This window comes from Oxyura jamaicensis, chromosome 2 (assembly GCF_011077185.1).
Source record: "Oxyura jamaicensis isolate SHBP4307 breed ruddy duck chromosome 2, BPBGC_Ojam_1.0, whole genome shotgun sequence".
Lineage (NCBI taxonomy): Eukaryota > Metazoa > Chordata > Aves > Anseriformes > Anatidae > Oxyura > Oxyura jamaicensis.
Window position 1 is genome coordinate 119,721,395 of NC_048894.1, and position 13,871 is coordinate 119,735,265.

At 40.5% G+C, this 13,871-nt stretch overlaps 1 protein-coding gene across 1 annotated transcript in view; it reads right to left on the reverse strand.

Annotated features, from left to right (window-relative positions):
- NSMAF (neutral sphingomyelinase activation associated factor) overlaps positions 1–2,264 on the reverse strand; it is a 37,475-nt gene extending 35,211 nt beyond the window's left edge. Inside the window, exon 1 of the mRNA XM_035316287.1 lies at positions 2,049–2,264. Coding sequence (XP_035172178.1) covers positions 2,049–2,251 — 203 coding nt within the window. The 5' untranslated portion in view covers positions 2,252–2,264. The remainder of the gene's footprint in view (positions 1–2,048) is intronic.
- Between the last annotated feature and the right edge of the window lie 11,607 nt (positions 2,265–13,871).

Genomic DNA, 13,871 nt, shown 5'->3' on the forward strand with positions numbered 1-13,871 from the left:
GGACATTTTGGAATGATCTTCTTTTCTTCTAGAAAATAGCATGGTAAGAACAGTAGACTTACATAATCAGATATTAAATCAGTCCAAGTAATTAGTTTGGGATTTTTTCCTGATCACTTAGAACTGATCTTCCTTCCTCCCCCCCCCCCCCCGAGCAACTATATAAGAAGATTAACTTTTTACCTACTGTTTCACTGTGCTCTCAACCAGAACTTTCATAGCTTGCATATTTGTTCATTGCTTTATATAAAAACAAACAAACAGAAACAAACAAGCCCACACATGAAACACAATTACCACAAGATTTCAGAAAGGCCTGGTCATCTCACTCGGAAATAACTACAGCAAGATTACTTAAGATTAGAGAAGTATGAGCTATTGTCCCTGTACCAATTACCCAGCAAGAAAGCTAGAAGAAAAACTCCCAGAGGATGTCATTTCTATTAGGCAAAATAAACAGCTGTTTTGTGCTGTTTTAAGGCAGGAGTGCCTTTAAGGAAAACAAAAGACAGGATTTGATATTTCAAAGCCAAAATAAAGTGCTTAAGAAATGTTTTATGATTTTTTTTTTATATTTTTTTTTTTCTTCAGAAAGGCACAGGAAGAGAGAGAGGGGAAAAGGCACGATACACACACACGCACCTGATTTCATATATACAAATTTACTCTTATTTTACACATACGTCAAGTTAGGCAAGGGGAAGAAATGAGTTTGCAGATATTTAGATGGGAAAAGCTGCAAGTGAAAATGATGACAAAATTGATCTTTCATGATGTTCTCAAACTGCAAACGGTAAGATACAAGATCCTAAATGCTTCCAAGGAACTTTCATTAACTGCAGATCAGTATTGCTGACAGCCACTGATAAGTTGGTTTTGTTGTCAGGGCTTTTAGGAGAGACTTTATACCACTTGGATCTTAGAGCAAATCTGATGAGTCGTGGCCTCTTCCTCAGCTTCTCAAAAAAGGGGAGACAAGTTATGTTAAAACCTGAACAGAGCTATTATAGTCATACTTCTAGCTTTTCCTACAGTGAAGATATTTTACTTCACAATTAAAAATCCTTCTCCTCCTCCAAAGGAGCTTGTCCATTCTCCCTCCATCACCCTCACAGTTAACCGAAACCATAGTAGCCCCCAAAAGCAGGAAGGAAAAGAAAGCAAAAGAAAGCAAAAAGGGGTCCAGAATACGTTTGGCCTTTGGAAACGTTTCAAAAGCTGTAGTAGCTTCATCAGCTGAATACCTATGAATCAGAATGTATATGGGCAAAGTGAGCCAAACTCTTTGTCACATGTTTTTCTCCCCAACAATAAACAGCACTGTGCAGCCAGCGTCAGGAATTTGCTCAGGGCTCACGCAGGCCCTGCTCGGTGTCCACGGGGGCCCTGGAGCTGCGGACCCTGCAAATCCTGCAACAGGAGGCACCTGGGGGGCATCCCAGTGCCGTGCTCTTACCTTGCAGAGACCTCCTACACGGCAATATGAAGGTTATGAAGGGTTTTGAAACTTTCTGACAAGCCAGATGTAGATAAGCCACATAAAAGAAACTGTGACACAAGCTAAAAATAAGAGAGCAAATTCTGGCCGGGCGCAAGGTAAGCCTTTCTCATACGGTCAGCCACAGGAATACGAAATGCAGTCTGAGAGCAGGAGGGGGGTAGTTGCATTTAGCGCTTTAAGGAGCTGTCAGAGAGTCTGTAATTGAAGGACTGACGATACGCCGCCAATCGTAATGTTCAGAAAAATAACAAACAGCTTCTATAGAGAAACAGCGCTGTGCCTCACCACCAACACAACCGAAAACAGCCGAAATGGAGCTTCCACGCGCTGCTTCCACGCAGTTTAAGCCGAGCGAGCTTAATTTATCTCCATTTCCCCAGCTTTGCCCGGCACCTTTCCAGCCCTGACTGCAGGCACCCAGCACCGACCCGACTGCAGCGAGGGCACAGGCGGGCACGGCGCCTGCCGCCCCTTCATCCCCCGGGGCCGGGGACCCCCGGCACCCTCGGACCCTCTCGCCCGAGGGGTCCAGGTCCGGCACTCTCACCTCTCCTTGGAGTAAAGCTCCCGCTCCAGCCGCCGCCTGCGGATGAAAGCCATGGAGCCGCCCGGCCTCCCCGCCGCCGCCGCCGCTGTCGCAGCAGGCCGGGCCAGGCCGCGCCTCAGGGAGGCGGGGAGAGCAGGGCCGGCCCGGCGGGACGCAGGGGTGCCTTCCCTAAGCTTCCTTCCTTTTCCCCTTCCCCTTCTCATTCCTTCCTTAAAACTTCAGCTGTGTTGTTTTTTTATCGCCGCAGGTACAGAGGAGCAACCCACGTCCCCGGCTCGCAGCAGGGCCTGCAGCAGGGCCTGTGCCCAAACTGGTGTCGGGGGGAATAGGCCGGGGTTGTCCCTCTCCACGGGGTGCATTCAGAGCAGGAATGGAGGTACCATCCTGTCACGGGTTTAAAACCTGAAAAACCTCAGTGGGAGGAACAGGTAAATAAAACCCGCACGCTTTAGTCTGTGTCACTGCAGCTGCATCTGAACAATCCGTAACGTGTGCGCTGACACGGTTTCATGCGAGGTAGGAAAACACTGTTGTTTGCATTTTTATAAGTAAAAAAATAAAAAAGAAAAAAAAAATTGAGTCATGCAGGGAATGTGATTTTTCACGTAGGAATAAAAAGAATTATAGGCTTGTAGGCCTCGAGTCTGTCTGATCTAATCTCTGCACTGAGGCTGATTCAGATATATGTTGATCAGTGTTACTCAGTTTCAATTTGTGGACCCGTAAACATGAATATGAGAATATTGTATGCTCTGTATGCTAAGAATAGGTTTACTTTTGCCATTTGTCTTTCAGGGACGTCTTAGGAGTAGTTGACAGAATCTAAAGAGGCTGTGCATCATGGTTTGAAAAGTGGTATCATTCATAAATAGATATTTTGATTTATAAAAACACCTATTGGAAGGAAATCTACAACACTGCTATGTAGATTGCAGCAATATTTAACTGCATTTATGAAACTGTATTTGCCTTGTATCCCACTTTATTCTTTTACTGCAGTCCTTTCTGTCAAACTCAAAATGGAAACGGACAGTATTTTTATATTGTTCACGTATGTTTTTATGAATCTGTGGGTGAATATATATACATAATTATTTATACAAGTGTTTTGTATGTGTAGATATGTATATCATCTTCACACAGACTACACAATTTTGTTCATTTTCCTCCCAGACTACATTCGTTAAATGATTTATTCTTAACTGTTTTTCTCTAGTCTCTTTCCAGTATGGTTTTTGCATTTATCTTAAGGTGTAAGGCCCCTTAGAGCACTTCAGCTGAGGACTAACACCAACTAGAGTGTAAGAATTACACCCTATGTATTAGGCAAAAGAGGAACTTCTATAAATACATCCCAGAAATAATTTGCTTTTCTTCTGACAGCATTACTTCTGCTGAGAACCTTTTCTCATCTACTGCCACCTACTTCTCCCCATTTTAGTCTGTGCATTTGAGTTTTTCTCAGTTGTAACATTTTGCCTTAGCCCTCCTTCTAACTTTAGATACTTATCCAGGTAATAGAAATAGTTTTAAACTCTGACTCTGCCTTGTAGCTCCCAGGTTGGTGAAAAACATTTATTTATTTATTTATTTTAATATATACCTATATTCTGTTACATCTTGAAGATCATTAAAGGAAATATTGAATAGAACAGAAATGACAACATACCCTTATAGGATGTCCCTGAATATGCTCTTCAGGTTTGTTTTTTGCAAGCAGCATGCCAGTTGGTTGTAATTTCATGAAAACTGTATTTCCTTTGCTTTTTGTTTTAATAAAACTGTCATGGGACAGTCTCCAAACTACAGTAAACTCAAGGTCTATGATACCTGTTTTTCTACTGAATCAGTTAAATTGATTGTAAAAAAGGGCATTGGATTAATGTGAAATTATTTGTTCTTGACAAACCCGTGTTAACCTCTTTATAAAACAATTTTTCTGGAATATCAGGATTAAAATTAGAAAAGATAGTTGTGGACCTGCTTACCTTAGATAGACACATTCTACCGTTTTCTTGTCTCCTGGAACCTGCATAGTCTTAGCAATTCAGAGATTACTTTTGACATATTATTAAACCAAATTCTTCAGGCTCTGTTAACTCAAACCCATATCATCTAGATAGTTTTTAATTCATTCCTTCTCTAAATTATTTGTAAGAAATTTAACTAATTATCTGGGCATATTTCCTTGTTGCAATTTCTATCCCTTTTTGCCTGTCACTCATTTTGTACTGTAGGCTTTGTGATTTTATTCTTTTATTCCTATTCTTTTAGGTTACTCTTCAGTTATGTCCCTTTATTGTGGCCTTTTTCTTTTTTTTTCCAAATCCTTGAAGGACTCCTAATGTAACTTTAACACAGTATACTTAAGCTTTCTACACTTCCTTTTGTTCACATCAAGATAGCTTGCTATTGTATGTTTAATTAAAAATGAGTGTATTGTTCTCTGTAGAAAATCTAGGTTAGCTTTAAATGACCGAGCACAGGCTAGACAATATAGAAGGGAGGTTAAATAACTCATATAGGATAGCATGCTGTTATGATGAACCTGCTTTTAGTACCCAGATTAGCTTGATTAAACTATTAACTATTTCTACATAACAATGCAATCTGTGGCAGTTTGCATTTCTTGGCAGTGGCAGTGTGCTTTTTCTTCCTCTTCTTAGAATAGAGAAGCCTATTTTGCTAAAAATATTCCATGATTGCTTTCACCCGGTTTACCTTCTCCCTTTAAAGTCAAAATGAATTCTACCCTACTTGTCATGAAATTCAAGTTAGTAATGCCTCTTTAACTTCTGTCCCTTGAAGCGAAAGATCATCCCTAAAACATAACAAGAACTTCATGGACCTTTTTTGCCCTGGTTATGTCATTTTTCTCATTTTCAAGTAGTTGAAATCCACTGTTATCTCAAGGGTGAGTTTTTTTGTATACCTCTGTTGCTCAGAATAAGTCAGAAAAAAAGCATGAACTTCCTTCTTTTTAAGAGAGCTATGAAAAGTAGACCCCAGTGGTGACATACTGCTACTTCTGCCTTTTCATTTTCACCAAGATACAATCTCTCTCTTCCTGGATTTGATACAAAATGAAGCACCTATTCTTGCTTTCCTCTGCCCATTTTCCTTAGCAAGCTGCATTCTTATACAGCTATTGTTGAAGTGTGCCACCGTATCTCCGATGATACTAAAACCATATTATTTCCACAAGTTCGTTAGATCCCTGACATTTGACTTCAAATATCCCTACATGTCTTTCATGATTTTCTTTCCTCTCTTAATGCTTAGTCATTTCTTTCTTCTGTCCTCCTCTCTAAGATTTCTTATTTCTGGCTCTTTGTGGCAGGTCTCTTTTTCGAAGTCTCTCTCTCAAGTTGTTAAAAGCTCACCTCCCTGCATATGTTAGTCAGTGTCCTCAGATGCTCTTTCCTGCCTTTGTTGAATTGACACCTCTCTTCTCAATATGGAAGAAATATATTTAAGGAACAATATGCCATGGTCATGTCATTGAGACCCGCTGTCAAACCATACACAGTTCTGTGCTGTTAACCCCTGTATTTGTAACAGAGTAGCTAATGCCCAGTTCTCCATCATAGAGGTGTTAGTTTTCTTCTATCAATGTGCTGCTATAATCCTGTTATTCTGGCTAGCTTCCTCTATTCTAGACTTGTGTCATGTCAGCATCATGCTATTGATGTCCTTGTCATCCCTTGTATTCCCAGGTGAATACCGCTGCTCATTTTCCTTGTCCTGAAGAAACTGGTGGAGGGCAAATAATTGAAAGCAGCAGAATGACAAGACCTACTATTATTATGTTTTCACAACTTACTTCCATCTTAAATAAATAAAGGGCTCAGTTTAGTCAATGTCTATGTAACAGCACAAACTTGAAGGCATACACAATTTTTTCTTTCAGGACTGGGGAGAACATATGAATGTACATCAGCCAGTATTATTGTGCATATGGGAGTCATATATTAGGTGTAGTATTATACGTACTGTGCCAGCAGTTTTATTAGGGAAAGTTTCTACAATAGTAGGCTTCTGGAGGATATTTATCAGTAAAGCTTTGTCCTTCAAGTACCTAAAAAAGCTTCATGAAATACAGCATTCAGATATTCCATGTCAATCCATTCTGTTCTATGGAGAGTTTTCAGACATGTTCAGGAGAGGCTTAAGCTCATCTGCTGAAGTCAGTGAAATTCCCACTGAACGACTGGGATCATAAAAGGCTTCCCGAGTGCATTTCAAGGATGCATCCAGTACTATATTTATGCTGTAGTGTATGGTAATGGCCGATCCCTGAAATGTTAATGAAAAGCAGAATTTGTAAAGAATGCTCTCTTATTGCTAGAACTGGTGAGAAAACAGAAGCACATTTTTCATGGAAAAAACAGTCACCCCTCACTGTTTTGCAATGACATTTAAACTATTTAAAATAAGTTTGCCATTTTGTAAAGTTAGCTTTTTTGAAAAGGTGCAAACAAATACTTGTACTTTCAGTAAGAGTTTAGGGGAGGTGGAATCCTGTAAAGCAGATGCTTGCTCAAAATTCTTTGTGGTATATGCTATCTTTTCATTGTATGTGTACTCACAGCCTAGACTAACATGTCTCTAACTGGTAAATCTTGCTTCTACCACAGTAACAATAATAGAATCAACAACATCGGCAGCAACAATAATTAGATGTGCCATGGCTTAACTGTTGTCCTGATCTGAATGATCACTTCGAGGTACATGCAGAAATTCCACTAATTTGAAAATAATCATGTAAAATTTACCCTGATCATACCATTGCAAGCTCCAATGTGAACACATTTAAACTAGTTTGTAATCGGCTTCTTTGTACTAAATTCTGCCAAGTTTTTTTTAAGCTAGTTGTGTGTACACAAAGAAATTTGCAAGTGTTTAACTGATTTAAAATCAATTTTAATTAAACCGATATTGTCAATCAACAAATGCATAATTTACCATTTTACTTGTAGCAAAACAATCCTATAGGCATATCTTTATAGTCATTTAAAGCTGTTCTATTTTAAAAAAAGTGAAGATAAGGAAGAGAGAATTTTGCACAAATATTTTACACAACAATTTAAATTGATGATTTCATACAAAAGTAAGGTTTCTTGTGAAATCCCTCTGAATGACAGCAATGATTAAACGGAGTACTTGACTAAATGGTTTTGATTTTACTGACATCCTCTATCCAGACTTCTGCAAAGCATTTGACACTGTCCCCCATGATATCCTTGTCTCTAAATTGGAGAGACATGGAAGTAAGGAATTGGTTGGATGGTCTCACTCAAAGAATTGCAGTCAACAGATCAACATCGAGGTAGAGATCAATAACGGGTGGTGTTCCTCTGGGGTTAGTATTGGGACCAGTGCTGTTTAACATCTTTGTTAACATCTTTAACATCATGGTCAGTGGGATTGAGTGCACCCTCAGCAAGTTTGCCAGTGACACCAAGTTGAGTGGTACAGACAACACACAGGAGGGAAGGGATGCCATCCAGAGGGACCTGGATGAGGCGGGCCTGTGTGAACCTCATGAGGTTCAACAAGGCCAAGTGCAAGGTCCTGCATCTGGGTCAGGGCAATCCCAAGCACAAATACAGTCTGGGAAGAGAATGGAGTGAGAACAGCCCTGAGGAGAAGGTCTTGAGGGAGTTAATGAGAAGCTCAACATGAGCCAGCAGTGTGTGCTTGCAGTCCAGAAAGCCAGCAGTATCCTGGGGTGCATCAAAAGAAGCATGACCAGCAGGCTGAGGGAGGCGATCCTCTCCTTCTGCTCTGCTCTTGTGAGGCCCCACCTCGAGTGCTGTGTTCAGCTCTGGGGACTGTTAGACCAAGTACAGAGGAGGGCTGTGAGGATGATCAAAGGGCTGGAGCACCTCTCCTATGAAGAAAAGCTGAGAGCGCTGGGGGTGTTAAGCCTGGAGAAGAGAAGGCTCTGGGAGACCTTATGGCGGCCTTCGAGTACCTACAGGAGGCCCACAGGAAAGCTGGGGAGGGACTCATTGTCAGAGGGTGTAGTGATAGGACAAGGGTGAATGGTTTTAAACTAAAAATGAGGATAGGTTTAGATTAGATATAAGGAAGAAAGTATTCAGAGGGTAGTGAGGCATTGCAAAGGGTTGTCCAGAGAAACAACTGTTGGAACTAGATGTCCTTTAAGGTCCCTTCCAACCCAAGCCATTTTATGATTCTATGATTTTAGTGCTCACTGAAAGGTAGTCTCCTTTAGGTCTCTGTATGCTTTCACTAAAATTGCTAGGAGCTCTTTATCGCAGTTTGAGCCACAGAGAATTTCAGAGCTGCATTCCCAGCCTCTGGTTTGGTCAGTTCAGCCTGTTTATGGGCTATAAAGTGGCTGATGTAGTCAAACATAAAGTGGCACCTTTATAGACAAGCACATATCATTAAAGGATAGTTGTCAGAGAGTGCAGGCATCTCTTAAAACAATTGCAGAGGCATTTTAGGTAATACAAGAGGTATGTTGTCACCAAAGTCTTCAATTGCTTTGAGCTGCAGATGTCTGCTATGGTCAGAGGTGAAATTTGGAGAGGCATTTTGACTTTTCTTGTTGTTGAAGCTTAAACTGGAAGTCTCAGAGTGAGGTGAATTACTGCTTAATCGTATTATTATGTGCCTAGCACTGAAGGTATGACAGCCTAAGAGTGATGCCCAAATCTCAGGCCATATCCTGATTTCCCTGTTGGGTGGTCATGAAACTGCTTACTAAACGCCTAGGAAGGTGGACATCTTGCATGTGCTGCTCAGCCTCTGCTGTCTGCATACAGGCAGATCCCTACAGTCTCACTATGGAAGTGTCCTGAAGAGGACTCGTAAAATAGTGCATGGTGTATTCTTATCCCAAAATAATCCAGTACACATTTATATATCTGCACTGGTGGGGTATGCAGCACTCAGTGCTAATTAAGTTTCTTTAAAGGCATGTAAAATTTAAATACCAATGGCAAAACTTTAATGTGAGTATATTTACTCTATTAAAATAGGTTTAGAATAATATATAACTATACCAGGAAAAAATGTGGATTATGTTCATCAAATAAGATCCCTCCTCACAACCTTAGTGCCCGGGTACTTCATGAAGTGATGACTTTGCTCCCCTCCAACATCTATAAATCACGTCATTAGATTTGTAGAAGTTACTCTGATCTGATCTAGAAATACTAAATATCTCAGATGATAGTTTGAAAAATAGATGAGTGGTTGAGTCATTTCCCTGTTTAACCTCTATTTTAAGCCTTCCAGTAACCTTGTAACATACAGGCATAGACACACAGTCCGCAAGACAATGGAGCTGTATTTCAAATAGCAGGAATGAAAATGAATATGGATAGTGATGGTGAGACAACCAGAAAAGTCTAGGAGCGTGGGGAGCATCTATTCAACACAGACACATTATGCAAAAGTAGTATTTAAAAATGGAACCTTTCAGATTAAAGTCTGATTTTCACTGTATCTCCCATCATAATAGGTCACTTAAATATGCTTACAGTGTAGAAAGAAACTTACGATATTGCTGGGTTTTCCCATTTTTTGTATGGGCAAAGTTGATTTGTTGGCAGAACATCAGTTTGCAAATGAATACATTGTTTTTTATTCCTGTTGTGAGCAAGTGCATGTGACAGTACAGTTAAGAGTGTGTATGTGGTATGTATGAAATCCTATGGCAAGGGGCAGTTCAAATTCCACTCTGCGAATGCTAAAGTCATAAATCTTGTTTTTTTGGTCAACAGCTTGAGCATTCTGCACGGAAACACCTTCCCAGGCAGGAGTGGTTTGCTCAGATGTAGGGGATGGAAAAGAAAGCAAAAGAAAAAAACAAGATGCAAGGCAAAGCTATGTAATTGGATTAGTTAGGCTGTAGCTGAAAACTTTCCAAAATCTTGGCTAAGGATATTTTAAGTGCCTACCTATATATATATATTATTTTTTTTTCCATAGGTAATAGTCCTAGGTATGTTAGGCCCTTTATTAATCAACTACTGCTACTCCGTATCCAACACCATTCCTGCTGCAGCAGCAGAAGCTGTGATAAAATAGCGTTCATGCTTCCAGTTAAATTCAGTAAAAGGGATCCAGAATCTAGATTAATTTTCAGATACACATGCAGGCATGTAATATTTCTTTGATATGTATTTTAAATTATCGGTTGATTGTATCCTGCTTTCCATATATCCAAACACACTTCAGCAAAGATAAAGAGCAAACCTATGGTAACGTAAGTTCTGTCTAAAACCTAATACTGTGTGATGAACTGGGGTGTGAATAAGATCAGCTCAGACAAAACCTAAATAAGCAGTCGGACCTCTTACCCCGTTGTGAAGACCACACAACGAAGATTTAAGAGCCCTTCCTTCAACAGCATTCCCATCCAGAAAACATGACACATTTTATATGATGTGTAATGCTCATGTGCGGTGGATGTATTTCTGAATGCAAGACCAGATTTTTTCTTGACTGGAAACTTCTGTCTCCTCTGTCACCAGTCAACAGAGTTATATTTTATTTCAGAGCAGCTGCAGAAGTGACTAAAGGATACAGCACTTCTATTTGGAGGGATTGTTCAGAACAGAATTTCTTCAGGAAATAATTGTAGTGCAGGAACTAACGGTAGATATTTCTCCCCTAAATATATCCATAAATATATTTTTTTATATATCCATATAATATATCCATAAATATATCCATAAATTAAGCTTGTAATCTGAGATAGTCTCCCATATTTCTACTGTAGATCTTAAGGAGTGATTCACCACTCTTGGCTCAGACACCACCACGAGGGAGAATGCTTTGCTTCCTCTGGGATCTGCATTCACAATGACCTCCTGAATTATGATGGTCAGATGTGCCTGGGCAGGCTGTCCACCAGGCAGCTCTGTGAAGGGGTAGTTCACTGGCCGTAAAGCACACTGTTCTTACAGCTACTTTGCAAGGCTGTGCTTTCATTTGTTGTAGTGGAAACAGGACTGCCAGCGGCTGACCGGTTAGAAGGAGAGGAGAAGCAGTCTTTTATATTTCATGGGGACTGCTTTTAATCCAGGAGCAGAGGTGAAATTCTAGGTTCTTGTGTGCTCTGAAAAAATTCCAAAACCAAACTAGGGCTTCTGCTTGGTACTCATAAGCATATGGTAATTTTTACAGTACCACATTTAGAGTTCCCACTTGGTATGATTTGAAAGAGAAAAATTCAGTATTTGATACTGCTGCCTCATTATAATAGCCTGACTTCAATGGCCTTCTGTTCAAAGAATTGGAACAGAATAGGTGTGAGAAACTACTTAGGACTACATCACTCAGCAATATGCAAGAAATAGATTGAACAGCTCTTCGTGCTGTACTCCTTCCAAGAATTATTATGATTGTTATTATTTTTAATTCCTAAAGGGGAAGACCGCTGATGAAGAAGCTCTTTAAGGTATCTGAGCCCTTCTTTCAAAACATGTTTGAAAGATGGTTTAGACATTGAAACAGTGTTTGACTTTTCATTTGGGGGAGATTAAAGGGTTCATCTGTTTCAATAGTATACTTTAAGTAACTAAGAAGAATTTTAAAAAGTGTAATGTAAAAGATACCTACTCCTTTTCTGAGGTTTTGAGCCTGAAATCCATTGCTTCAAAGGAGCTTGTGTGCTCAGCATCACTACTGATCAGGCATAAAAGAATCCAGCACTCTCGTTTACAACTTAAGCAGTGGTGGTGTTGATTTGGGAAGAGGAGAACAGAAGAAAAAATAAAGCTAAGAGTATGGTTTATTACCACAGGTGTCCAACATGTAGGATGTTCTCCAGACAGCTGTACATGTGAACTGGATGTTTTTGACTGATTATTTTCCTTCCTTGGACTGTAAACATTTTTTATGTCTTTATGTTAAGTAAACAGTCAATTCTTTGGGAAATGGAGCATCTTTTGGTTGTGTTTGTGTGATATGTAGCAGCATATTGTTGTCCATGACATTAAATACATTTCAACAACAGAGCTACAGTAATTGATGATGATGACAACTGGACCATAAGAAAGTCCAGAAAAACAGCAAGGCATACAAAGTATAAATTGTTATGAGACCATAAGCGGATGTCGTTAGCAGAAGGGAGATGTTATTATGAGAAGGTAAAATTCTGCCTGGGAATTACTGGTAGTATTTGATTGCCATTCAACTTTTCCTCTACGCTGACCATTGCTTCTCAATCATGTGTATCTGAACCCCTCCAGAATCTGAATTCTTGTGATACGGGGATGATGTATAAATTAATTTATCTCTTCATTTTATTTTATTTTAAATTTCTGCTTGCATATGAGTATCTCTGGCTCATCTCAGATTCTGGCTGTGCTCTTTGTGGAATCACGGAATGGCTTGGGTTGGAAGAGACCTTAAAGACCATATGGTTCCAACCCCCATGCCATGGGCAGGGATGCCACCCACTAGATCAGGTTGCTCAAAGCCCCCTCCAACCTGGCCTTGAACACCTCCAGGGAAGGGGCATCCACAGCTTCTCTGGGCAACCAGAGCCAGTGCCTTACCACCCTCTGAGTAAAGAATTTCCTCCTTATATCTAATCTAAACCAACTCTCTTTTGGTTTAATGCCATTCCCCATTTCCTATCATTATCTGCCTGAGTCAAAAGTCTCTCAATCTTTTTTATAAGCCCCCTTTAAGTATTGAAAGGCAGCAATGAGGTTTCCCTGGAGCCTTTTCTTCTCCAGGCTGAACACTCTCAGCTCTTTCAGCCTTTCTTTCTCTCACTGGAGAGGTGCTCCAGCCTTCTGATCATGTTCATGGCCCTCCTCTGGACCCGCTCTAACAGCCCCACATCCTTCTTGTGCTGGGGGCCCCAGACCTGGATGCAGCACTCCAGGTGGGGCCTCACAAGGGCAGAGCAGAGGGGCACAGTCACCTCCCTCTCCCTGCTGGCCTGTCCTCTGGTGATGCAGCCCAGGATGCAGTTGGCCTTCTGGGCTGCAAGCACGCACTGCTGGCTCATGTCAAGCTTTTCATCCACCAGAACCCCCAAGTCCTTCTCTTCAGGGCTGCTCTCAGTGAGTTCTCCCAGTCTGTGCTCGTATCTGGGATTGCCCCAGCCCAGGTGCAGCACCTTGCACTTGGCCTTGTTGAACCTCATTAGGTTCACATGTCACACTTTTCTGGCTTGTCCAGGTCCCTTTGGATGGCATTCCTTCCTTCTGTTGTATCAACTAAACCACTCAGCTTGGTGTTGTCTGCACAGGTCTCCAGATATGTAACTTAGCTTTGAAGCAAATAGTTGTTAGTTTAATAGAAGCAAATAGAAGAAACATATTCTGTGAAGAAGCAAATAGTTTTTAAATTATAATTTTTTATAGCTTTATAGGAAAGTGGGAAACGAAGCAGGAAGAAGTTAAAAAAGAAGTTATCATACATTTAAGTATGTATTTAGAATGTAAATAGCTTGTAAATATTTCAGTACTGATTACACAGTGCACTCAGGACACTCCTAGAAAACATGAAACCACTGTAAAAGCTAGGGAGTATGTGCTGAATTTTTAATTCTTGCAGGCTTTTCACAAAAGAGATCCAACTGTAAACCACAGGCTCTTGTGAAATAGCAGCACCACAAAGGTTTGTTCTTCCTTGTATTTCACTGGTAGCTATAACTGCAAGTGCTAACAGTCTGCACATGATACAGGAATTTGTAAAGGCAGAGGTGCTGTGAACTGTCAAGGAAAGAGTTTTACAGAATCGTCTATGGTGTTATTTCTGACCAGGGGACTATTGATCAGCTAACAAGTGTGGTTTATAGTCACACTCTGTGCTGCTCTTGAC